Source organism: Numenius arquata, chromosome 11 (assembly GCF_964106895.1).
Source record: "Numenius arquata chromosome 11, bNumArq3.hap1.1, whole genome shotgun sequence".
Taxonomy (NCBI): Eukaryota; Metazoa; Chordata; class Aves; order Charadriiformes; family Scolopacidae; genus Numenius; species Numenius arquata.
In genome coordinates this window covers 20,902,582-20,925,324 of record NC_133586.1, presented here as the reverse complement: position 1 = coordinate 20,925,324, position 22,743 = coordinate 20,902,582, and the positions used below count along the sequence as shown (strand labels likewise).

Genomic DNA, 22,743 nt, shown 5'->3' with positions numbered 1-22,743 from the left:
GGGACGGCTGTTGGAGCCGAGGTGGGAAAGATGGTCTTGGAAGGCCCCCTGCTTCCAGGCAGTGTATAGCATGGCTTTCACACAGCCACCAGCGCCGCTCGCACGCTGTATTTGCTGTATCTTTGTGGAAGGGCTGAGGTGAAATTCCCCCCCCCGGCTTACACCAGACAATGCCAGGAATTATTATGGAGTGTTATTATTGGATACGTGGTGCCCTGGACTTTAGTGAGGCTTTAACCGTGGTGGACGGGGGTGGGGGGAAGCATTAACAGCATTCAGAGCTCTTAGCCTGTCTTTTGTCCTCTGTTTGGTTTTTTTTTTTTTCTGGCCGCATTCAGATTGCCGGCTTCGTCTGTGTTTGTGAAGTGCTATTAACATCGATGGCATTGCTGAAATAGCCATAATAATAAGAGGCATCGATCTGCGCTGCGTAAAGGTCTGAGGACCACTGAGAGGGGGCCCGGCTGAATTTCCTTGAAGTCAGGAGCAGAGGGCGCATGCACAGGCGCTCTCACCCCCTGTCTTTCTTGCCAGGAGGATCCTTTCCCCAAGCCCATGCAGGGCTGCGCGCCTGATGGGCACCCACCCTTCCATCCCAGCCGGGCTCTGTGCCCACGGGAGGAGAGGCGGCATCCTCGGAGTGGGCAGGAGCACGGAGCGGGGAGGAGTGATTCAGCCCTCAGCTGGCGAGCTCGCCGTGCCTACCCTTTGTTTATTCTTGCTCCGCTCGGAAGCTCGCGTGTGCCGAGCAGGAGGATAAGAAGCTCCATTGCGGGCTGCGGGGGAGGCAGCAGCTTCTGAGCACGGAGTGGGGCTTGCGCCACCCTGGGTTTGCTCATAGCCCACTGCAGGGACACGAACTCGGGACAGCCACTGGGCTCCCATGCTTCCTGGTGGGCACACACGGGTGTCCCGGGGGGAACATCACGGCACAGGAGAGGCCTGGGGCAAGCACACAGCTCTGCTTTCGCAGAAGGGAGGAAGGGAGGCCTGCCCAGAGGGATGCTCTGCACGGGAATCTCCACCCTTGGGCTTGGTTAAGTGGCTGGTGGAGGAAGGCCAAGCCATCGTCTTCCTCAAAAGCTCCCACCGGCTGAAAGAGCCATCCAAGGGAAGGCTCATGGGACCCAGCGAAGGGACTCCCATAGAGCCCCCTGCCCCGGCCTGTGCCAATCCGGAGGGCCCTGGTGCAGCTGCCTTGGGCCTGCCCTGGCCCACAGCCAGCCACGCTGGGGGGACAGCTGGGTAGAAGCAGGACAGAGCGGGAAGCACCCCAGGAGAGCCCTGCCGAGAGGAAGCAAGAGGGAGAAATGCACATTAGAAGCAAGGTTTGTGTCCATTACTGCCAGAGAAATCGCTGCCTCCACTGGAAGAGCCAGCGCTGGGCAAATCTGCTAATGCTGCTCGATAAATCAGTGTCCATAATGGAAGGGGGTGAAGCAGTGGGCAGCGCTTAGAAAGCCGTGCACTTAGTCCTGAATGAGATGCCACCAGTTCAGCATGTGCCAAGCCTCCAAGGAGGCCCTTTGGGATCACCAGGGCCCAAATCAGTCCTCAGAGGTGTCACCCCCCGCCCCTTGCAGCCCTTTTCCTCTCATGTGTTTGGGGGGGGGGGGGGGGGAGGCAGTGAAAAAAGAGGAGCAAAAGGCTTTGCAGAGGTAGCTGCTGTAGAACGGACCGCTGTGAGGTCTCCAGGGTCGCCTGGCATCTTCCCTCAGCAGGCTCAGGCAGGGGTGGGCACTGACTGGCAGCGCTCCTCTAGTCCGCCCTCTGCGAGCAACGAGGCTGCACCGGCGGCGGAGAAGCGGGGACTGCCCGTGTCCCACCCCCGCCACCCTCCGCAAGGGCTGCCGGTGGCCCGGGGGCGACCAGCCACCAGTTGTCCTCAGCGCCCGCCCCTCTTTGCCGCCGGATCGCGGGGGAAGGCGCTCGGTCTGCCGGTGCCACAACACCGGAGACAGCAGCCCTTCCCCGAAAAGCACCCCGCTCTCCCCCCGCCGCCCGCCCCGGCCCCGGGGGGGACCCTCACCCTCCGCCCCCCCCCTCCCCCCGGCTCTCGCCTCCCCTCGCCGCGCTGGAGCGGGGGAGGCGGCGGGAGGAGGGGACTGGCCGCCGCTGCCGCCGCCGCTGCCGTCCCCGCTCCGCTCCGCGCACCGCCCCGCGCCCGCCGGCGGCTCCTCCCGGAGGGGAGGCGGGGGCCGGAGCGGCGGCGGCTCCCAGCCCGGCCCCGCCGCGGCAGACCCGGCCGGCGGCAGCGGGCGTGCGGAGCCCGGGCCGTGCCAGCCCGCCCGGTGGGGCGATGCCGCCACCGCCGCCCCGCAGTGCCGCCGCCGCCGGCCGCCGGGCGGGCGCGGAGGGGAGGCAGCCGGTCGCCTCGCGTTCCTAAGGGCGGCCCCGGAGCGGCCCCGTGCCCGGCCCGGCCCTCCCCCGGGCTCGGGGCTGGGGAGGGGGGGGGGGCGGCTCGGACCTGGGAGCGCCGCCGCCTCTCGTCTTGTCGCTGCGGAGAGGGGGAGCTGCGTTACTGCAGGTGGAGGTTTTGGCGGAGGGGGTGGGGGCCAGGGGAGATGCCATTTCTGACCGAAGGAGATCGCCGGCGAGAATGAGATGCAGGTAAGCGAGACGGGGATGCTGGAGAGGCGGGTACGGATGCTGGCGGTCCCGGCGGCGCGGGGAACTGGGGGGCTCCGTCCCCCCGGGCCAGAGCCGCGTCGCTGCCCTCGGGGTGGACCCGCGCCGGTGCTCGGAGGCGCCCGGCTGGGAACTTCGTGCGTGCACCGGAGAGGGCACGGGTGGTGCGTGCGTGCGTGTGTGTGTGTGAGTGCCGCGAGTGCCCGCCGGTGCCGGGTTTAAACCGCGCCCCGGGGTGCGGGTCCGGGTCGCGGGGAGCGGTGCGGTGCGGGAAGGGAAGGGACAGCGGGGCCGGGGGCTGCCCGCCGCGGGGTGTGTGTCCCCGGGCCCTGCTGTCCCCCAGCCCCTCCGGTGCTGATCCTGCCGCCTCTGCCGCCCTGCTCTGCCCGGGCGTTTTCCCTCTGCTGATCTCCTCCCCAGCACCCCCGCCTCTCCCCTGCCTTTCCCCGCAGCCCCTCCAGCCCCTGCGGGAAGGACAGCTTGCAGCCAGTGCGGGGTCGGGGTCCCGGCCACCCGAGGCTGGCTGACTCGCCCAGCCAGGGTCTGGGGCTCGGTGGTGCTGAGGCGAGGGCAGAGCTGCATCCTGATGTGGGAGCCCTCCTCCTCCCCTCGGGAGCTAAGCAGATGAGTTAGCCAGCCTAGAGCAGATTACATATTCAGGTAGGGTATGGCCAGGACAGCGCTACCTGCCAGGGCTTGCTGGGGAGCAGGGGGATCAGCCCTCAAGCCCAGCTCCCCACCAGCAAGGGTTAATTCAAGAGGAGTAATCAGCCTTCTGCCTATCCCCTAGGGAGAGACACGAAGGGTTAAATACAGGCAGGGAGAGCTAAACAGTCCTGAGTGACCAGGCAGGAGCCATGGGGGTAATTTTTTGTGGCAGGGGACTCACCCCTCCGTTTCCAGCTCCCCAGGCTGGTGAGTTGGGGCTGTAGGGTGTTGCTGCTGGATGGGGCGATTCCTCAGGCTCCAGAGGCAGATGTGTGGGCACTGAAGGGTCTCCCAGCCTGGGCTCAGCCCCATGCACGGGATCCAGCCTGGAATACTGGAGATGCTGGGGAGGGTCAGTCTGTCAGCATGGGCTCAGCCTTTGGTTTGCTTCTGGCAGAAAAAAGAAGGGGTTAATGTTGAAGAGGCTTTGCAGGGCAGCCGAGATTTCGAGGATGCCCAAGAGCCTGCTGGCCAGGAGGGCTTTGGGAGCCCTCCCAGGCAGTGCCATTGCTTGTTGCTTTCTGATACCGTGTGTAGGTTATTGGATTTTTTCACCTTGTGCCTTGCATGTATAAATAGCTCCCAGCGAAGGGCAGAGGCACGGTTCGCTCCAGGTGCTGGAGGTGCCGCCTCTGAGAAGTGATGAGAGTGTTGGTGCCACCTGCAAGAAGAAATGGGAGTGTTGGTGCCGTGAAAGTGATGTGCACTGGGAGGGGGGGACAGTGGGTGAGCGTGGGCACCGGTGAGGTCAGGTCTCCTCGCCATGGGTGCGTGCTGGTTGCCAAAACCAAGCCTCTGCTGCCTCTCTTCGCCTGTCACTAGCCCAGCTGCCGCCTTGCCCGAGCAGTCACCATCCACGATCCTTCCCCAGCAAACGCCCTTTCCGGCAAGCGATTCTCTACCTGCTGGCCTGCAGCAGGGGACCAGTGTGACAGCCACACACTCCCCCCCAGCCCGCACTGTTCAGCATCTTGGCCCACGGGGGGAGCATGGGCAGAGCAGTTCAGGCATCCCCAGGAGCAGCTCAGCTCCACAGAACCGCTCCTTCTCCCTTCTCCCTCCATCTCCCCTTCCTCTGCACCACCTACCAGAGCCCGGCTCTGAAATGATAGCCCTTCCACATCCCCATCCCAGCCCTCCTGCCAACCTTAACCCTCTCCTCCCCACTCTGCCACATGCAGCAGCCCTGACCTGACCTTCACGCCTGCCGGAGATGGCCGTGGAGCAGCAGCAATGCTGTACGGGGGCTGCAAGGACCTTACCAGGGCTTCCTGTGCTGCCCAACCCATCCCCACCCCAAGGACAGCTATTCCAGCCCCACACCACCACAGCCCAAACCTTTGTTCGACCCCCTTCCTCTGCGTCTGCTCCCCCCATTTCAAGTGCACACCTTGTCCTTCTCCTGGACCTCTAACAAAGGCAAATGGCCAGTAATGCCCCGTGCCTGTCCCAGGTGCCATGGAGCCGAGGGGAAGGCTCACTCCTCGGGTGCACAAAGCCCCTCTCAGCCCCCCGCCCATCCCAGCAGCGTGGGCTGGGGCGAGTGGGAGGAGATGCCTGGGCTCCCCGTGCCTTCTCGCCTGCTGCTCCTGGCTCCTTCCTGGAGCACGTCAGCTCAGTGGCTTAATACCATGGAGGAGAAGTGGTCTCTGAAGCTCTTAGCCTGGCAAGGCTGGTGAGCATGGTCGAGAAAGAAATGTCCCCCCAGGTTAAAGCTTCCATGTCTTCCTGCAGACACGCTGGGGCAGTTTTCCCCATAGCCAGGCCCTTCTGCTCCCTCCCCAGTGCTGCCACTCTGGGATGGGGACAGACTCTCTAGAGGCAGCAGTGTCCCCGATGGGGACTTTGCAGGTTACCAGATAGTAATAAGGGTCTTCCCTCTCAGCTGTAAGCCCCCAGCCAGCAGCTCGGAGCTGGGCAGGGGCACCTGCCTGCAGTGGGTGCTCAGGCAGCCCCAGCTTGCAGCAAGGCTCCCATGGGACGGGCAGGAAGCAGGCGGAGGAGGCAGTGGAGCTGAATTTACAGCACCAGGGGAAGAGTCAGGTTTTCCAAGCCTTTTTGTGGAGGGATTAATTACAAAACGAACGGTTCTACTTCTGTAATACCGTACCGTGCTGCAGTTACTCTACACCTGTAACGTAATTACTCTGTGATACCTCTAATTACCACTGTTTCATATCACTGGAAGGTTAACAGCATGACTGAATGACTTATTATTTCTTTAGTTTCCTACTTAATACAGTCACTGTAATGATGCTGAAGTTTATACTGCTTGATGTATGTTACAAGTATAAAATCCTGTAACTTGAGGTTTAATTTCAGAGGTTGATAAATCACTGTATAATAATGCCACAATTTTAGTGTAATTATAGTGTAATTACAGTTGCTGAATTATAAAGCACAACCGAACCTATCGTGGTTTGATGAGGATTGATACACTCCATCAGGTGTTGCCTCGTGCATGTGGTTGTCACTGGGCAGTGACTGGGGGTGTTGGATGGCTCTTGGGTGGGGGGCTGCTGCAACAGCTCTGGGGTGACCCCTGTGTCAGGGCTGGGAGTTGGACCCGTCCCCTCAAAGCTAGGGAAGGACATGTTTGCCATGGGCACACCTCTGTCAACATCTCGGTGGAAAATGTGATTCTTTTGAGAAGTTTCAGGTGTGGAAACTGGTGAAGAGACACTTTTTGACGTCACCTCAGCTGAGCCCTGCCAGCCCTTGGGCCCCCCCTTGGCTTACGGGCCCTTGGGCAGTTTGGGTGGGCAGTGCTGGCGCCGGTGTGGACATTAGCAGCACCGTTGGCTCCTATTGACTCTCCTTCTATGGTACAGGCTAACGTGAGCCCGGTGTCCCCATATTCACCCTTTATACTTGACACCGGCCACCGTGGCAGGGGTTTGGAGCCGGCAAGAGGAGGGCACAGACGGTGGTACAAGTCACGGCGCAGCTTGGCGAGGGAGGGTGTTTGCCCAGGTCTCAAACACATGCGATGCACTGAGTCAGCAGCTCTCCTCCCTCCTCTGCTAAACCCTGAGAAGCGAAGGGAGCGGGGTTTATCCTACCATGAGCAGAAATGGCTTTCGGTGGGAAAAGAGCCAGCAGAGCTTGTCAGGTAGTGAGGAAGGCTGAGATGAGAGAGAAGAGGGCTACAAATGCTTAACTCAAATCAAACAACCCAAGAAAAATAAAGGGAGAAAGCAACTGAAGGCCACGGCCTCAATTTTCTTCCAAGCCCATCTCTCCCCCCCCCCCGCTCTATCTGAGGGAGCTTGTGGAGGGGAATGGCTGCACGGAAAGAGATTTCCATGTGTGATTTTGCTGTGTGTCCCCACTCCCTGTGACCCTGGCTGGGGACATGCCTTACTAATAGCCAATTTTGGTGGCTGTTTGAGTGTGCAGCCTTTGGGATGGTGTCAGGGTATGTGCGACACAGAGAGAGGAGCATCCAAGGACAGGGCAGGCTTGGGGAAGGGGAGAAACACCAGCTGTGCCCCCCGAGTCCTTCCCCAGCCCCGGGAGTGCTGTCAGCAGCACAGCGTGGCCTCTGCTCCCCCTTGGCACGGCAAGCCAGGAGAAAGAGAGGTCGCACAAAGGTGGCCGTGTCTGAGCAGGCAGCGTTAATTGTCAGCTTGACCCAAGCAATCGAATAAATGCTAATAAATGCCATGGAGGTCCTCATCTCCTCTTTGGCCCAGGCAGGGAGCATGAGGCTCCCTCCATCCCCAAGAGCAGCAGGTCACGCCGGCTGGCTCGGGAAGGAGGGCACAGCGGGGGGAGCACCCAGCTTGAACAGAGACTCCACACCGCTGGAGCTAATGGCCATGCTGAGGCAAGACCTGGGTGATTCCCACCTTGTGGGAGCAGCAGTTAGGAGTGACTCACAGAACCCATCTGGTCCATGCCCTTACCCTCTGTGCCAAGAGGACGCACAGAGGGTATTGATGTACGGCCAACAGCGTGGCCATGTTGGGGGGAGCCCTGCCATGAGCCCCATCAGCTCAGCCCTCCCTCTGGCCTCACTGACACCTTGGCCACCATCCCCAGCCCTCCGTGGCCCCATGCCCCATCCAAACTGCAGCTCCGTCAGCACGGGACTGGGCTAGGCAGCATGTCAGCATCCCTCTCACGGGGACCGGAGAGTTTGGCTTGGTTTCACTCATTCTACTGGTTAAGCACAGAAATGGCTTCTGTTTAACCATCCTGTCTGTTTTCTTCCATATTTTTTTTTCATGTGTCTCTATAAGCTAGTCAGCCTTTCGGTGCCCATGGCATTCTGCAGTGGACATGTGTCCACACATGGACATGATTCCCCTGGGCTTCAGAGGTAGGTGTCCCTGAAGGTGTCCTTGTTAGAGGCTAAAGGCTTTGCCCACTGAAGCTCTCGTGTCCCTTGTCTCAGGGCTGAGGTCAGTGTCCTGAGCTGGGGACAGTCCTGTGGGTGAGCTAGAGGGCGACAGGGGGAGGAGGTGCAGGACTGAGCTGTGCATCCCATGACATGGTTCCTGCAGCCCAACACCATCCGAGTGATGCTCAAATGGCAAAATACCTGCTGGCAGCCATCAGGCTGGGCTGGACCCCTGCTCTGGCGGACAGGCTGGCCACTGGTCCCTGAGGGATGCGCCCATGAGCAACCAGCCCTTGCCCTTGCTGCTGTGGGGTCCCTGGGCTGGGCGCCCGTGGTGCAGCCCAGCCCCTGCCACACCACATAGCCCTTGTTCCCTTGGCAGCTCTTGCTCCCCACCACCCCACGTTGCTCTTAGTTATCTCAGTAGGACCCAAAACCTTGGGTTTTTTTGGTCGTTTCCTTTCTGTTTCTTCATCAGAATGCAAAACATTAAATATCGCTCTTGTAATTATGGTTAATTTCATAACCAGCACCTTAATTGGATTGGTCTCTGATGGGGAATTCTCGTAGGAGGGAGAAGCAGAAATATTTTGACATGATCTATTCTTTCAGCTCATTGTTTGGATTTGAGATGTCAAGTGTGAAATGGGAAACAACTGATTTAGACCTTGGAGGCAACCTGGGAGTGGGGAGCAAAGTCTGAGCGCTCTCGGGGGCTCTTCTTACCCTCTGCACAGGCACGTGGGCAAACCTCTCCCTCCCATACCTGTACCCAGATGTCCCTACTGGCCCTTCAGGCTGGGGAGAGTCAAATTCATATGGTCTAACCCTAAACACGAGCCTGGTGATGCTGAGAGTTGGGCAGGGAAGGGTCCACCGGCATCACCAAGCCCGGACACCAGCCCCTCTTGCACCTCGATAAACCAGGTTATTTCAGCACTGCTGCTGAGGGTGGCAAGTCCTGGGGGGGGCCCAGTGGCCCCCCAGCGCTCAGCTGGGGCTGTGCCATGCTGTGGCTGTCCCATGGAGCGTGTCGCGCTGTCGCTTTGGGCTTGAGCTACGATTTGCTCCAGGAAACATGGAATTGCGCTGCCATTAGGTGCTGCCATTAAACTGATTTGTGCTCAGCCTGTTTATCCTTTTCAATGGGAAACGATACAGAAGCTGAACCGAAATGAAAACCCTGGCCTTGCATTTCTGATTTAATTTCTATGCACTGTATTTCCCCGTGATTGCTTTTGTTCTCACGTACAGCCCAGAGTGCGGACTCTGTGTTATTATCAACATCACCGGGGAGAAGGAGGAAAGGGCGGAAAGCATCTCTTTCAGCTCTAGCAAAACACAACAAACCCCCCTCAAAGCAGCCCTCCATCGAGGGCAGCGGGGGAACCGTTCCATCCCCACGGTGGGTCCCTCCTTTTCCTCTGTGCTCCCGGGATCAGCGCAGTCACCCGCTGGAAGACAGAAAAAGCCGGGGAACGGCGCAGCTCCCTGCAGGGTGGCTGAGGCTGCTGGCATGCTGACACCCCTTATCATGGGCATTAAACCCATTGTGCTTTTCGCCCCTGCTCCAGCTGCTTCGCAGCCACGGGGCAGCACTGCCCGCCCTGCGCTGAGCCCTTCCCCAGCACCACGCTGCATGTTCCCAGAGCACCCGGGGCTGAGATTTGCTGGGGCACAGCACCCGCAGCCAGCGCCGGCTCGGCTTGGGGCACCCTTGCTAGTGAAATCAGTGCATTGGGTTTCATGAGATTGCCCTGAAAAACCCCAGAGTTTCCAGTGCTTTGTTTTCTCCTCTCAACCAGCATTCTTCCTTCTTGCCTGGGGGGAGGGAACTGGGATTTGGGGGCAGTGCCAGGACCCCAGGAGTTCTGTGCCCAGCCCCTAGAGAATCATAGAATCATAGAACCATCTAGGTTGGAAAAGACCCTTGGGATCATCGAGTCCAACCATCTACCCTACTCTACAAAGTTCTCCCCTACACCATATCCCCCAACACCACATCTAAGCAACTCTTAAACTCATCCAAGGATGGTGATTCAACCCCCTCCCTGGGCAGCCTGTTCCAGTGTCTGGTCACCCTCACTGTGAAGAATTTCTTCCTAATGTCCACTCTAAACCAACCCTGTTGCAGCTTGAATCCATTCCCTCTTGTTCTATCGCTATTGGCCTGTGAGAAGAGACCAGCACCAGCCTCTCTACAATGTCCTTTCAAGTAGTTATAGAGAGTGATGAGGTCACCCCTCAGTCTCCTATACCTGCAGAGGGCACATGTCTGCGGGGCTGGCAGCACCCAGAGCCCAAATCCTGGCCAAACCACATCCCACAGCACGTCCCTGCCCGCAGGGATTTGGGCTGGGAAGGGGTGGCGAGGTGGTGACCCCGCGTCCCCGTCCGGCTGGCACTGCCCGGCCGCCCGCACCTGTGTTACCTGCTCTGCCTGACTTGGAGGGTAGGGCTGACTGCAGGACAGGCGGGCTCAGCCGTGGCTCAGCACAGTTTGTTTTTATCTAATCTATTTTATTGTTGAATGAAACAATAACAGCAAATACAGGCCCTGAAGACAAGCCATAAATAATGCAAAAATCAAACAAGCGAGAAAGGGGGGAAAGCAAAAAGAATTATATATGTAAAAGCAGCACAGAGAAAGCCAGGCTGGGAAGACGAATCTTCTCTCCACGTTTGCCATCACTCATGCTCTCTTTGGCTCCCTATTTTCTCCACTTCTCTCTTTCTGGAAATTCCTGCAGCACTGAATTTGTTATTATGTGAACAAAACTTAATAATAACTTGGAGGGGCAGAGAGAGTGAGAGATCTGGCTTGTGGGAAGGAGTCAGGAAAGGAGGTGGATGGAGAGGACTGGGGCTTTTGTCTCTCACAGTGCCTTGAAACACAGCCATGCCCCTGCCTGAGCCCGCCACCCTGCTCTGCCCCTGCATCCCTGCGGGCAGGGACAGCTCTGCCGATGCCACCCAGCGCTTGTGGGGCCATTGGTCCTGGCAGCACGGCACACGAGTGCCCTCAGTGTCCTGTGCGGCTTATCCCACCCACGGGCTATCGCAGAGCCATCTCTGCTGGGCTGGGCTGCCATCAGCCTCTCACAAAAGGCTTCTGAGGCCGCTTATTTTAGGCAGCAGTATAAAAATATCAGGGCCGGTCCTAAAGGGAGGTAAATCAGCAGGTTTCCTTGGAGTCAGCAGAGCTGCCGGGTTTATGTCCTCTGAAGTCCTCTCGCTATTATCCCAAAGGTTTCCAGGGGAAGACACAGCGCTCCGGAGCAGCCCTTTGTACTTTTCTAGGTATCCTGCGCTGCTTGTAGGAGTATTTAAGGGATGTGGCATGGGAGCAGAAGTGGTGCTGTAAGTACAGTCTAAGCTTAAATTAAATGTAAGGAACGTGGCCAGTCCCTGGCAGCAGCGTTGCTCTGTAGCACTACAGGCTCGTGACAGGCTTGCTGGTCCCCGCTTGCTGTGGCCATGCAGCATTTGGGACTTTGATGTGGGGTTTCCACCTTCAAGCAGTGGCAGGGACACAGTGGGGACACAGCAGCTCGGACCTGTGGCTGTTGGAGGGGGTCACATCACAAAGCTTTGCTGATGTCCCCTTATGGCCCTGTGGAGTGAGGTTGCTCATGGGGCCAGGATGTCGCGCTGGTTCGGCATTCGCTCTCCTGCTGAGCCAGCCCTGGGTAAAGGAGGACAGAAGGTGCTGGGGTTGCTCCCCCATCTCTGCTTGGGGCCTTGGTTTTCTGCTCCAGGTGCTGAGCAGAGCTCCAGGGCGCTGCAGAGCCATGGGACACCCTTTTGGCAGAGGCTGATGGCTGGAGGGGACAGGATGTCCCCAGGCAGGGAGCAGTGGGGAGGGAGAATCTTGTCTTGGTGCCAGACAGCCGCCCCTGCCAGGCCCTTTGTGGTGCCCCCAGGTGTGGTTCGTGCATGGGGATTGCCAGGAGTAGCCGCTCAGCCTGGCAGGGCTTGCCCGCCTCGCTGCTGGGATGCTGGCACTGGCCACAAGACAGGGACCGTTCTTGGGGGCTGGTGCCCGGGCTTGGGGCAGACGGGAAGCCACCGGTCACTTGACCAAGGTGGCCCCATACAGAAATGCCATCTGCTCCTGCTCTGGAGGAAACGTGCTCTGGCAGCAGGGTGACTTTGTACCAGCCGCTTTTATGCTAGATCAGGTGGTGTCCTGCCCCTGACGGAAAGGCAGGGTTTAGCACAGGCACCGTACAGCTGCGCTCCGGCTGATTCAGCAGCACCGCCACAGGGTGCTGAGCCACGCAGAGCCGCCCCAGCAGCACCGGGGCGTGCGGAGCCTGGCAGGCAAGCCAGCCGAGTCGCCTGGGCCGTCCCCCATTCTCCAGTCCAAAATCCACTCTTGCTGTCCAGGGCAGGGCCCTTTGCTGGACCCTCGGCGGTGCCGGGGCTGCTCGGAGTGCTCCTGGGGAGCTCGGAGGAGCGCAGAAGGTGTTTGGGTACCACTCAAGCCCATTCTCAGGAAAAAACAATCCCTCCAGTGCAACAAGAAGGAGTGGCTGCCAGCCGTGGCTGGGCTGTACTGGGAGGCGAAGGCAGTTTTCTCTCTGCATGAGGAGGAGTGGGGACAGTGGCCCAAGGTCTTGGCAGCTGCCAGTGTCCTGCTCTCCCCAAAGCGCCTTTGCAGGTGCCGCCTCGGGGATGGCCATGTCCTGTGACTCCTTGCTGGCCATGGGCACGTCGAGGCAGAGCACGAGGAGTGCCTTCACAATGTCATCATGACCCTGGCGTCTCTCCCAGAAGATGCTCATTGGACAGACTTTTCTTTAACCTCTCCAGTACAAATGTTTCCATAGCCCTAAGAAGAGGATGAGGTTTTTCCATCCTCCTGTCACAGCTATGGACAGGGAAGAACAATCACTTACAGAGACCCTCATGCTATACTGAAGCTGCCTCTACCCAACGCTCCTCATCACTCGAGTGTCTGCTGAGCTGGGTTCCTTCAGGTGAGCACCTAAAGCATCCTGGTGACCCACCCCGTGTCCAGAAAGACAGGAATCCTGAGGAGATTTGCCGAAATAAATAAAGAAAGATAAGCCCCATTCAACTAGCTGGTGCACGTTCTTCCCAGCCTCCCAATGCACGTCATTCTCCTGCTCTCCTGCCGATCCAGCCCGAAAAGTCTCTGGTGCTGGAGTCCCAAGGCTGACTCGATCTTCTCCCAGCAAAACCAGCTCTGCTGCTCTTTGTTTCACAAGCAGAAGAAACGTCAGCCTCCTCCCATCTTGCCTGACATGGGATTCATTGACCCACCAACTGGCAGCGGTGGGCTAGCTCTTGTCCCGGCCACCTCGGTCAATGAGCAGGGGGTTGGGGCTGGCTCCGGGCCTGAGCTCCACGGTGCGCTGCACCCCTTACACTCAGTTATCTCTTGCTAGCTCAGGGCTTTACGCCCCCAGCATCCACAGCTGCCTTTGCAATTACTTATTGATCACTTGTCAGGATGTTTTCTTTGCTGATGGGGCACTGAAGCATGTGCAGCCAAAGAGAGAGAAAAGACGTGAAAAACAAAGGAGCAAAGGTGTGAGGAGGGCGAGCGGCTCTCGCACAGATGTGATCGCAGCAAGAAACAGCCTCAGCAAAAACTGCTCTGAGCTTCAGCATCCTGCAGAGGATCTCCTTCCCGTTGCCCTGCTCCAATAACCTGCCTGCCATGCCTGAAAACCACTCTCCAGGTTGGTGCTGGGCCATTGCCGGTTGTCCCTCCGCTGTACGTATCTGTCCCTGCATGGGGTCAAGCGGAGCCACGGCCCAGAGCTAAACCAGTGGATGGCTGAACCAAAGCCCCCCCTTCCAGCCTCCCAGCCCCTGAGCCCACTTGCCAGCTCTTTCCTCCCCTGTGCATCCCCCCCGCCTTCTTTCTGCTCTTCTTGCCCTTTGGCTTGGTGCTTCCCTGACTTAATCCCCTGCAGCACTGGGGGCACCACGTTTTGGGTGGAAGAGCCCGTCACCATGAGGAAAATGCCTTGGGGCAGGGCAGTCCCGCGGGCCGGCTGCTGGGGGTATCTGGTGCCAACCAGGCGGTGTCAGTGCCGGAAGGGGATTTGCATCTTAAATAGTTCTTCATGCTCTTTTACAGCCTCAGAGCAACTGCCAGAGCAGATCAGGTTGCGGCACACCTATTCCAGGCTCCCGCCGCGGAGCAGCTGAAAGCAGATACTTCAGAAGGCCGAGCAAAAGCTCCTGCTGGAGAGTCACATTTTCCCAGGGGTGAGGGGGAGCCGGTGACCTGGGCAGCTTGGGGCTGGGGGTGGTCTCCTCTCTGGCCAATCTGCCACAGGTCATTGCCTTGCAACGACTCACTCGTGTGTCCCCACCACCCTGAACAAGGCACAGGATCCATCTCAGCTTCTGCCTCTTTCTCCCCGACTTCTCACACCCTCCTGTTCTGCTTCTGGAGGATTTGGGGCCAGGACAGGACACAGGGAAGTCCTTTGCACTGCAGCCCTTTGTTTTCGTGTCCTTCGTTAACACCCATCCATTAGTGAAGGCCCAGAGGAAGTGAAGGCCCAGAGGAATAGTGAAGGCTCAGGAAAGCCTGAGCTTTCCATCACCCAGGCCAGCACTGTGCCTCCAGCCGCCCTGTCTGCTGCCCACCAGCCAGCCCTGGCAGCGCTCAGGGTTGACTTTATGTTCTTCCTTTTTGGTTTCTTTTTACTCATGTGAAGCAGCGTGGTCCCAGGAGGGAAACCGTCCCCTCCACCCTGTGTGCTCCAGCCCCTGCTTCCACCCATCCCTGACCATGCCTGGGCACTGGAGAGGAGAGCAGCTACTACCAGCCCGTGCACTCTGGGGACTGGGTGGGAAGAGAGGAGGAGGAGGATGGAGCAGGTGGGGTGGGGAGGAGGGAGAGACAGAGCAGCAGGGCCCACAAATGCATGCTGGACACAGGGGGAATGATGGAGAGAGGAGGAAATGGGCAGGAACGTGTTTGGCAAATTAAAGCTGCTCCCTTTGTTTTGCTGCTTTGCGGATAGCTACAGGAACACTTAGTGCAGAGCCCGGGGTCTGGATAAGCAACTCTTTTAGCAGCAGGAAAGGTTGTTAAATATTTATTTGTAAACCTGGAGTCTTTATCTCTAAAATGTAGTCAAGTTCAATAAAATTTGATTTAGCTGGAGCAGCTTAGAGGAGACGAGAGCGCTGACTCCTAGCGCTGTGTCTCGGAGGCTTTGTGCAAAGCTGGCATGCCAGAGATGGGGGTGAGCCCCCGGCTGACCCCCACCCGTCCTGTAGCCCCGCGCGGGTGCCCGGTGCTGCTGGGATCAGGCTGGCTCCTGCGTGCCCCCACGGCACCGCAGCAAGGTCGGCTCCTGCAGGGATGGTCGTGTTGGGGGAACGTGCTTCCCTGGCTCTGCTGAGCCCCCAGAGCACTGTGGGCCCCCCTGGGGATATGGCTCGCTTCATCCTAAATTGCCTGTTGTCGTTCGATGCTCTCAAAAGCATCTGGTTCAAGGGTGAACGTCTCCTGCACTGTAATTTATGGCTGCCAGGTGGGGGTTATAGCTGACGCGGGGATTTTTGCCACTCGCTCGCTGTCAGTGCAGCAGACAGATCACTCAGTGCCGAGGAGCACTGGCCCAGCCCCGGCTGCCGGGCACCCTTGTGGGGTGCTGAGCAGGGAACAGCCCAGGGTGACAGTGCGGGGGCATGGCCAGGCGTGTGGACCACCCTTTAGAACAGGAAGGGCAGTGGCAGCCTCAGGAGCAAACCCAGGTGCCGAGCCTGGACTCCCTCCTGGGTCATCACCTGGGTTTGGTTTCCCCAGGGCCATTCCTTCCGCGCCAGGGCAGCCTGTGCCCATCACGACGGAGTGAACCCCCCCACTCGTCAGCTCCAGCCCGGCCCCAGGCCGCCTTTCCAGGCACAGGCCCGGAATAGCATCTTTCCTCCCAGCACTGATCCTAGCCGGAGACACTCAGCAGGTCCTGCTGCATTTAGCGCCAAGGCTGTGGGACTCCAACGTGCCCATCTGCTCCTCTTGGGGCGAGTCTGGCAGCTTCCCCGGGGAAGGGGTTGTACTTTGGAGCCCTCGTCCCCAGGCGCCAGGGTGGCGAGGACGGGTCAGTGGATGCCACAGCTTTGGGCACAATTTTTGCTTTGGTTTGTACTGGTTTGCTCACTGCCTAAAGGCAGCGAGTCCAGCAGCTGCTCCTTTCTTATTGATTCTTCCTTTTTATGTGAGAAATGAGAGCCACGTTCATGCCAGAGGGCTGCAGCTCTCGCTGGGCTGGCCTGGCCTGTGAATCACAGCCGGGCAGCCTGATCCTGCCTGGCAGCTCGTGCTGGGGCCATGGCTGCGTACCCTGGTGGGGTGCTGGGACACCTTTCACACCCCCCTTCCTCCTCAGAGTAAATCTGGGAGGGCTTCAATTTTTGCAAAGCCCTTGGTGGAACTTTGAGCCACCGCCTAGTTTCCTGCAGTCGGCAATTGCTGTGAATGGCCACTGCCATAGATTCATAGATTGGTCCAGGCCGGAAGGGACCTCCAAAGGTCATCTAGTCCGGCCTTCCACTGTCAGCAGGGACACCCCCAACTAGACGAGGTTGCCCAGGGCCTCGTCGTGCTTCACCTTGAATATCTCAAGGGAAGGGGCCTCAACCATCTCTCCCTGGTGACACCAGGCCCTGTCCCCAGAGCCACCCAAGTCCATCTGAGGCACCCGCAGCCCCAGCGCTGGGCACCATGGCACCCTGTGGTGGCAGACACGGGATGGCCGAAAGGCCAGTCCTGACTTTGGGCTGAGGTTTGCTGATGCGACGTGAGTCCAGCCACTGGCAGGGAGGGATGCGTGACAGTCACTGTAAAGCCACACGTGGGTTGTTGACCTCAGCACACATGAAAAAAATCACAATTTGACTCATTTTTTTTTAGAAGGGCACTTCTTAACAGCCGCCTCACCTTGAAGCACGAATATTCATCTCTGAAACAGTCAGAGGTAAATGGGAACCAGAAGTGATTTAAAGCTCATCTTAGCCCAGAATTTTTCAGCTTATTCATTGTCTTTCTCCCAAAGCTCGTCTGTGACTCTGGCTATTAAGATTACAGATGTTTTTGTCAGGGATTGTATTTATCACGGATTTAAATGTAGCTGAGAACTAATAACGTGAGGTGTGTCTAGACTTCAATTCTACACAAGTGGGCTTGCCTCATCTGTAACGCCATTCAGATTGCGCTTCATTCATCTACCTCCACTTTAACTTACATTTTAGCCATTGCTGCCGCATCGCTCCCAGTGCCTCTGGCGCCTGCCCCAGACCAGCGCGGAGCCAGATGTGCAGACACAAGGCTCTGCCCACTGGTGGAGGGATGGAATTGGGCCTGGGGGATGTCTGGGATGATGGGGGAGCCGTATGTGGAGCCTCACGGAACGACTCGGCTCTTTCCCTTCCACCCCGCACGGACAGAGCTGAAATTTCAGCACGAACCACATCCAAATAAGGCCAGCTGCCTGGCACTCTAATGAGCTGAAGCCTTTTCAGCCCTGGTATAATTAAGCCCCTTAGAGTGTGTTTTGTTTTGCGTGCAGTGTTTTGCTTTCTTTGATGGCTTTCTCAGCATGGCTGTGAGGAGCGGGAGTTGGTTTCTGAGAAGCACCGGCCGAGGGAGGCTGTGAGCGAGCCGGCACGTGTTGGCAACCGTGGGAGCAGCAACGCCGCCGGCACCTCCCTGCCCGCGGGGAGAGGTGGTGAAGGTGGTGTGGGGAACCCCTGGCAGCCCCAGCCCTGCCTGGGGCCGCGGCATGAGCCTGGGGAGCAAATCCACGTGCAGCCCTTCGCCTGAGAGGCCCCGGGCACCGGCACATCCCTCCGGCGGCTCCCAGCCCCAGCGTCACGACGGTAGCGGCAGCCCCGGTTGTATCTGTAAGGCTGCCCAGCACGGTCAGCGCTAGGGAGGTGATGACATGGGAGATGATGGATTGTAAATACCCGGCAAATGGCTCTTTGCAGCCTGGCCCAGGCCCAAACGAACCCACTGGAAATGTTTCCACCGGACTGGGACGTGCTGGCCCAAGGCCAGCGTGAGGGAGCTCGGTGACGCTGCCAGGGGAGCTATGCGGGATCAGCTCCTGGCGTCGCACCCCTTCACTTGGGGGGTGATGGGCTTCGGGTGGTCCCCAGCGAGCAGTCCCACGGCAGAAGCAGCAGGGAAAGGGGAGGGAGGAGGACAGCGAGCTGGGACAAACCCACGGGAGGACTTCTGTGGGGGCTCTGGGTCCTCACAGCCAGGCCGCCTGGTGGTGTCTGAGATGGTGCTGGTAGACATCATTTTTCATCCTTGCATCTTGAAAAGAAATTTTGAATAATTTGAATAATTTTTTGGGAATAAAAGCTATACTTGGGTCATGAAATGATGAATATGAACAGATGCAATGGAAGTAATGCATAGAATGCGTACCAGATCCATAAATAGTGCCGGAGCAGGGAAAGTAATGCACAGGATACATAATGACGGATACAAATGGAGCCAAAGGAAGTAATATATTGTGTATATTCAGCGATAGCCATAAATAGCATTAGTGGGAGCGATGCAGAGTGTGCACATAACAATAGATACAAACACAGTCCGGAGTCGCTGTACATCTAATATGCAATATTAATATGATTTGATCCCTCATAACAGCTCGAACAACAAGGAAATAAATGCAACCGAGGCAGCGCTTGCCAATGGGCCAGGGCGGTTCTGGGCCAGACCATAACCTCGAGTGGGTCTCCCAGCGCTCCCCAGGGAAGGCAGCAGGAAGCCAGGCCTTACCCAGTGGAGACTGGGCATCCCCCTGTACCACACAGCCCCCCTGGACCTCACATCAGGCCACGGCTCTCCCTAGACAGATGCACTGACCGGTTGCTGTTTCTCAGAGAGGAACGGTGCGGGTCTGCACCTCGCGGGCAGGCACGGTGGGAGGCAGGGGACTAACCCGGGGCGGGGGGACACTGAACCCAGGCTGCTGCGGAGCCTGGGGGAGCACGGAGGCAGGAGACCAGTCCCCATAGAGTTGTCACCGTTGCTCCCCGCTCGGACACCCCGCTGCCAGCTGACCCCAAGCGGGGTTCCCCCAGATGCTCCATCCCACGCTCAGCTCCTCTGCGTTTGCAAAAGCAGCCTCTAGATTCAGGCTCCATCTATAGGGAACTGAATAATTTCAAGAGCTTAAAATAGGATGTAGATAGATGTCTTTAGTATTAAATTATTTTATTTTTAAGAAGCCGAGGAAGCGAGGTCTGTCTGACACAGATTCCTCAAGGCTTTCCACTCAAAGTCTGTACACGTTCAGTCATCAAATGGGAAGTTGGGGGCTGGGGAGGAGAGATGGTCTTGTAGCCAAAGGGCTGGATTTCAGATGGAAAATGAGAACCCCTGCTCTGCCTCAACGGTGCCTTTCGCCTTAACGTCAGCTCTACCAGGACAGTAAACCTTTTGCCGTGGTCGTGCCCATCGTTTGCTCACCTCCACCTTGCTCTTTCTCTCCTCCGTGTCACCTGCAGGTGAGAGATAGGATGGTAGCTGGGGAGGCGAGTATGCGCAGCCCAATCCTGGCCTGCTGGCAGCCGATTCTCCTCCTGATGCTGGGATCCATCCTGTCCGGCTCCGCCACAGGCTGCCCGCCGCGCTGCGAGTGCTCTGCCCAGGAGCGCGCCGTCCTGTGCCACCGGAAGCGATTTATGGTCGTGCCAGAGGGGATCCCGACCGAGACCAGGCTGCTGGACTTGGGCAAGAACCGCATCAAGACGCTCAACCAGGATGAATTTGCCAACTACCCTCACCTGGAGGAGCTGGAGCTAAATGAGAACATTATCAGTGCCGTTGAACCTGGGGCTTTCAACAACCTCTTCAACCTCAGGACGCTGGGGCTCAGGAGTAACAGACTCAAGCTGATCCCCTTGGGGGTGTTTACCGGACTCAGCAACCTTACCAAGCTAGACATTAGTGAGAACAAAATTGTGATCCTCCTAGACTACATGTTCCAGGACCTGTACAACCTGAAGTCTTTGGAGGTGGGGGACAACGACCTTGTCTACATCTCCCACCGGGCCTTCAGCGGCCTCAACAGCCTGGAACAGCTGACCCTGGAGAAATGCAACCTGACCTCCATCCCCACGGAGGCCCTGTCTCACCTTCATGGCTTGATCGTGCTGCGGCTGCGCCATCTGAACATCAACACCATCCGAGATTACTCATTCAAGAGGCTGTACCGCCTCAAGGTCCTTGAGATCTCACACTGGCCCTACCTGGATACTATGACGTCCAATTGCCTCTACGGGTTGAACCTGACCTCCTTGTCCATCACCCACTGCAACCTGACGTCCATCCCGTATGTGTCGGTGAGGCACTTGGTTTACCTCCGGTTCCTGAACCTGTCCTACAACCCCATTGTCACCATCGAGGGCTCCATGCTCCATGACCTGCTCAGGCTGCAGGAGATCCAGTTGGTGGGAGGGCAGCTCACCACGGTCGAGCCCTTTGCCTTCCGCGGCCTCAATTACCTGCGCATCCTGAACGTGTCGGGGAATTTGCTGACCACCCTGGAGGAGTCGGCCTTCCACTCAGTGGGCAACCTGGAGACACTCATCCTCGACAACAACCCCTTAGCCTGCGACTGTCGGTTGCTCTGGGTTTTCCGGCGGCGATGGAGGTTGAACTTCAACAAGCAGCAGCCCACCTGCTCCACCCCCGAGTTCGTCCAGGGCAAGGAGTTCAAAGATTTCCCCGACGTCCTCCTGCCCAACTACTTTACCTGCCGCCGAGCACGGATACGGGACCGCAAACCTCAGCAGATCTTTGTGGACGAAGGCCACACGGTCCATTTTGTCTGCCGGGCAGATGGGGACCCACCCCCCACCATCATGTGGCTCTCTCCCCGGAAGCACCTCATCTCTACCAAAACCAACGGGCGGCTCACTGTCTTCCCTGACGGCACGCTGGAGGTGCGCTACGCCCAGATCCAGGACAATGGCACCTACCTATGCATCGCCAGCAACGCGGGTGGCAATGACACCATGCTGGCCCACCTGCACGTGCGCAGCTACTCCCCAGACTGGCCCCACCAGCCCAACAAGACCTTCGCGTTCATCTCCAACCAGCCCAACGAGAGCGATGCCAACAGCACGCGCGCCACCGTGCCTTTCCCCTTTGACATCAAGACTCTCATCATTGCCACCACCATGGGCTTCATCTCCTTCCTGGGCGTCGTCCTCTTCTGTCTGGTGCTCCTCTTCCTGTGGAGCCGGGGGAAAGGCAACACCAAGCACAACATTGAAATCGAGTACGTGCCACGCAAGTCCGACGCCGGCATCAGCTCTGCCGATGCGCCGCGCAAGTTCAACATGAAAATGATTTAACCAGGCAACAATTTGCAAATAATAATGGTGGTTTTTTTTTAAAAAAAAGAACAAATGAACAACTAAAAAAATAATTAAAAAACAAACATTGCTACAAACATACCGACCTCTCTCCTTCCATCACGCCCTCCGCCCCTGTCCGTACCCACTGCACCCGCACTGTCACCACCTCTTTCTCCTCCTCTTCTTCTTTATACCAGGAAAACATTCAGCCGATGTCTTCAGGACTCCTGTGTTTGTAAGAACTTTGTCTGATGGACTCTGATGTCAGATATAACCCTGAGAGGGAAAAACAACGGGGGAGGGGGGAGGGGAAAGAAAGAAAAAAGAAATAAAATCAATAAAAAAGTTACGAACTTTCTTCTGTAACTTTGATTTCAATAATTATGGATTTTTATGAAAACTTGAAATAATAAAAAAAACCCTATTTCCTATAGATAGTTGGAATGCAAAATCTTGACTTCTTGATCTGTCCAGTTCTGTATCTCTGGCGAGCGCTCGCTTTCTCGCCTCGGAGGCATTTTGCAGCCGCCTCACTAAGAACAGCCTCAGGGCAGAGCCAGTCTCCCGATGCCGCCAAGGGCACGCGCCCCAAAAGGCGCCTCCCAGGGTGCCAGAGCAGCACCCAGAGGAGTTTGACTTTTTCATTCCCCAAGGATCGGTTGTAGTTTTGTAGCCGGTTCCCCAACCCACCCTCAGATCCCGGGGGAGCGGGATCACAGCGCTGAGGTTCATCAGCAGTGCCCAGCGGGGCTGTTTGCCTGCCCTCTGCACGGGGACAAGGACGCGCAGCCCTGTCGCAGGGCAAGCAGCAGCTCACCGCGCCCATGGTCCCCAGGCTTTGCCCGGGCAGTGCTGGCAGCAGGACCGGGGGTACCCAGGGGTCCCACTGCCTCTTCACCTGGGGAGAGGACTTTCTCCTGCCGTTGCCAGCAGCACAGTGGCGTCTCCCCTCCGATGGGGGACAAGCTGGCTCTTGTGTGATGGACATCTGTCCCTGTGGGCAGCACCAGCAGGCAGCGCCCTGCCTGACTCTGCCCACCTGGGTGCCCCCGGTACCCCGTGGCCAGAGCAGCTCCAGCGCTGGTCCCCACCTGCCTGGATGACTCTCACCGGGGTTTTCAGACCTGACCACTGGCAGCCAGATGTGCAAGCACCTTCAGGCCCATCCAAGGGAATTCAGTGTCCAGGCTTGGAGAAGGCTTTCTCTGAAAAACAAAATAAAATTAAATGCATTTATAAGCTGTCGTGGTTTTGGCTGAATTTACCAAAACCGGACCGGCAGATGGCCCTTCCCCCCCCCTCCCCCCCTAAAAGAGGAGAGAGGAGGAGAAAGAGATAAGGAGATTCAGAAGTTTAGAATGAACTAAACTACTTTAATGAAGAATTAATATTAAAATAAAAATAAAGAAGAAAATAATGAAATAGATACAATATATACAAAACCGTATCAAGCTCCCAGGATGACAGTCACATCACCGGCAGGCACTGGGGAAGTCCCAGACTGGACTCAGTGACGAATGGGAACTGGATTCCAGCTCTGGAGTCAGGAACACACGGATCGGGCTCAAAGGCAGATGAACAGACAGAGTCCTCTCTGGACGTCGGCCATCGCAGGAAGGGGCTGACCCTTTGATCCCTCAGCTTTTATACTGAGCATGGGGCAGATGGGATGGAATACCTGA

General features: G+C 57.7%; 1 protein-coding gene across 3 annotated transcripts in view; it reads left to right on the top strand.

Annotated features, from left to right (window-relative positions):
* LINGO1 (leucine rich repeat and Ig domain containing 1) overlaps positions 1-21,489 on the top strand; it is a 150,332-nt gene extending 128,843 nt beyond the window's left edge. For 2 of the 3 annotated variants that reach the window (XM_074155932.1, XM_074155929.1), the window contains exon 4: positions 19,205-21,489. In XM_074155932.1, the coding sequence (XP_074012033.1) occupies positions 19,217-21,058 (1,842 nt within the window). In that variant the 5' untranslated portion in view covers positions 19,205-19,216 and the 3' untranslated portion in view covers positions 21,059-21,489. Of the gene's footprint in view, positions 1-2,550; positions 2,611-19,204 lie in introns of those variants that run through there. The other variant, XM_074155930.1, reaches the window with a different exon arrangement.
* The last annotated feature ends 1,254 nt before the right edge of the window (positions 21,490-22,743 follow it).